A 3,675-nucleotide genomic window follows, 5' to 3' on the forward strand; every position below is an offset into this window, starting at 1 on the left:
GATAACGGACTAACGGCCAAATCAATCCCTTAAACATCTGGGGTGGGAACTGGAATGACGTGGCTAGTTTCTTCAGCAGAAACCATGAACACCATCATCTCCTTTCAATTATCTCATCTCTCACTGCTGATTTCAAGCTACTTTCCACGTCCATGGCATTGGTTCATCAACCTGGCCTTCCTTTGTTCCCAGGCTCCAAATATCCAAACTCCACAAACACCGTTTTGACCCCGAACTCCATTATCGTTCCTCGTTGTTCTTCCAATGCCTCCACCTCCATCTCCGTCAAGCCTCCTACTAAATCTGTCCCAGGTTATCTCTTTCTCTCTATTCAAAACATACCCCCTTAAAATTATAAATCAAGAAAACAGATTATTAACACCCCTTGGTCTATCAATGGTTACACTGAGCTTTTGCTTGGTTGATGGGTTTTGCAGGGAAGGCGGAGGCTGATGTTGTCGTGATCGGGAGTGGTATTGGTGGGCTGTGTTGTGGTGGACTTCTTGCTAGGTACAACCAGGATGTGCTGATCTTGGAAAGTCACGATCTTCCTGGTGGTGCTGCCCATTCTTTTGAGATTAAGGGCTACAAATTTGATTCTGGTCCTTCTTTGTTCTCTGGGTTTCAGTCCAGAGGTCTCCAGGCCAATCCTCTTGCACAGGTCTTCTGTCTATCTGTTTTTCATTTTCAAGGTTTCTCTTCATCCTGATTCATCTGGTCTATTCTTATAAATATCTGTTTGTTGAGTTAAATAAACACGTTCAATAAATGAATGAACACAGATTGGACTTTAAAGTTAAAACTATGAAGTTTAAGGACTAGTGACATAATTTCATCAATTTTCTTTGGCTTGTAAATAAAAGTATAAAAAGAGAGTGTTGGTTGTCAAACATTAAACGCTTTAAATGAGCTTGGGAACAACATTCCTCCATTTTGATTATATGTATATATGTTTGAGTTGCAGGTCCTGGATGCATTGGGTGAGTCAATTCCATGTGCAAAATATGACTCTTGGATGGTTTACATTCCTGAAGGTGAATTCTTGTCACGAATAGGCCCTACTGAGTTTTACAAGGTGAGCTGCCATTGTTAACTTTGTTAGAAGTTTTGCCTTCTTCATATTACTCTGCATCCAAAGAACCATTTAGCATGAACTAGAAGATTACCACATCTAAGTATTCATGCTTCTTATTTGTGTAGCCTTGAAACTTGTCACCAGAATGTTCACTATTTGATGTAATTCCCCGGTATCGTAAGCCGTATAAGTTCTCTTTGAAAATATTTATGACATTGCTTCTTGATGCAATTTTTTGCAATGAAGTTATCCTATGTCCAAAGGAGCATTATGCTGAGTATTTTGTTTTTCCAGGACCTTGAGAAGTATGCTAGTCAGAATGCAGTGCAAGAATGGAAAAAACTTCTTGTGAGTATTGATGATTTTACATATTACTGTCGATGTTAGAATTCAGATCAATTATAGGGAGGTGAAACTGTTGTTTTGATCAGTTCGTTTTCGTTTTAAGACTTGGTAGTGTTTCTCAGATTGAGAATGCAATTTGGCTGCAGGATGCAATACTTCCATTATCAGCAGCTGCAATGGCTCTTCCTCCATTATCAATTCGGGGAGATTTGGGCGTTCTTTCGACAGCTGCCACCAGATATGCGCCTTCTCTGTTGAAATCGTTTATGGGAATGGGACTGCAGGGGGCTCTCGGCGCACCTAAGCTTCTGCGACCCTTCTCGGAAATCATGGATTCTTTGGAGCTGAAAGACCCTTTTATTAGGAATTGGGTTGACCTTCTAGCTTTCTTGCTTGCTGGGGTGAAATCCAATGGCATACTCTCAGCAGAGATGGTAACTATAAGGATATCTGAGATTTTAACTTTCCTTTCTAAAGGTTTCAAGCTGTCTGCTTTAGCATGCAACCGGTTTGAAACGACCATCTCAAATGATGTTTCAAGAATGTCATTGTGAATATTCTTTACTCGAATTACTTTTCTTTTTCATGCTTAAAGAGTGAAATGCTATGAGTGTACATGCATTGTCTATGCAGATTTATATGTTTGCAGAATGGTACAAGCCCGGTTGTACTCTAGAGTATCCACTTAATGGAAGTGGGGCTGTTATTGATGCTCTTGTTCGAGGACTACAAAAGTTTGGAGGTCGGATATCTCTAGGAAGTCATGTGGAAAAGATCATCGTCGAGAATGGAAAAGCTACAGGAGTTAAGCTGAAAGGGGGTCAGGTAAATATAGTTGGAACATAGAGGAAACTAAACCGACTATCGACTTAAGCAAATGTTCTCTGATCAAAATAGTACTGACCGAAAAATGCTGATGCCGCAGTTTATACGTGCTAAAAAGGCCGTTGTCAGCAATGCGTCCATGTGGGACACTTTAAATCTGCTACCTAAGGATCAACTTCCGACATCGTACGTCAATAGAGTTAAGACGACACCACAATGCGAATCGTTCATGCATCTCCATCTAGGCTTTGATGCAGAGGTATGGAAATATTAGTAACTGGCAACTCAGTTTTCTTATCAGCGTTTAACCAGCTTATTCTGAACTTATTTGTGTTCAAATTCAACTCTGCATGATGATTTTGATACATTAGCATCTGTTATTAACCTTTTTAAGCATCATAATGTCCAGGGTCTGCGCGAGGATCTTGGAATTCACCATATCGTTGTTAACGAATGGGAACGAGGAGTCGATGCCGATCAGAATGTCGTTTTAATCTCTGTACCTAGCGTACTTAGTCCGAATCTTGCACCACCGGGGAAGCATGTTCTGCACGCTTATACACCTGGAACTGAACCATTCGAATTGTGGGAAGGACTCGATCGTAGAAGCGAAGAATACAAAAAGCTTAAAGCCGAACGGTCTGAGGTAAACAATATGTGCTTTCCGATGCTAATAAGTTTATAGTTCACTACTTGTTTCTGGCAAAACCATAGCTAAGAGAACTCAAAGCTTAAAACAAGTGAAAAAATGTGCACATTGTTGATGCTTTTTAAACCAGGTAATGTGGAGAGCAGTTGAACGTGCACTTGGCTCGGGCTTCAACCGCGACAAGTGTGAGGTGAAACTGGTCGGAACTCCACTGACACATCAAAGGTTTTTACGAAGGAATAGAGGAACCTACGGACCGGCTATACAAGGCTCGTTTCCGGGACATCCGACACCCATTTCACAGCTTTATTGTTGCGGAGATTCGACTTTTCCCGGCATCGGAGTCCCTGCAGTTGCTGCTAGTGGTGCCATTGTCGCCAACTCGTTAGTATCGGTTTCTCAACACTCCCAACTTCTCGATGCCATCGGAATTTAAACACTCCCAAAATCTTTCCAACTTTCAACTGTTATAGTAGTCTCTTTCTTGTTTTGAGCCTCGATTTTGTTCGAAGTTATAAGTTTCAACTATATCAACAATTTGAATCGATATACATCGAATCAATCATTACAAATCATCGAACATGATCTTCCCAACTACAAGTTTATGATTCAAAGTTATTTCATTTTCCTTAAAATGGACACTTGAGGTGGACATGAAAGATGTTACCTTTCAGTTCGGATGCACTTAAAGACCTAATGCTTCTTTTTTCCTTGTGAAGACGGTAAGAAAATCAATCATTATTATGGGGACTGTACACATAGCTGTTATATATATATATAT

The 3,675-nt window shown here is 40.4% G+C and overlaps 1 protein-coding gene across 1 annotated transcript; it reads left to right on the forward strand.

Annotated features, from left to right (window-relative positions):
- On the forward strand, positions 1–3,368 carry LOC120211445 (prolycopene isomerase, chloroplastic-like). The gene is made up of 9 exons (XM_039209974.1): positions 1–312; positions 438–661; positions 965–1,075; positions 1,370–1,423; positions 1,567–1,854; positions 2,054–2,245; positions 2,346–2,504; positions 2,655–2,891; positions 3,025–3,368. Exons 1-9 carry the CDS (start codon positions 153–155, stop codon positions 3,328–3,330), a joined length of 1,731 nt encoding a protein of 576 aa, XP_039065905.1. The 5' UTR covers positions 1–152; the 3' UTR covers positions 3,331–3,368.
- Positions 3,369–3,675: the final 307 nt, after the last annotated feature.

The sequence above is a fragment of the Hibiscus syriacus genome, unplaced genomic scaffold (genome assembly GCF_006381635.1).
Source record: "Hibiscus syriacus cultivar Baekdansim isolate YM2019G1 unplaced genomic scaffold, ASM638163v2 tig00109972_pilon, whole genome shotgun sequence".
Classification (NCBI taxonomy): Eukaryota; Viridiplantae; Streptophyta; class Magnoliopsida; order Malvales; family Malvaceae; genus Hibiscus; species Hibiscus syriacus.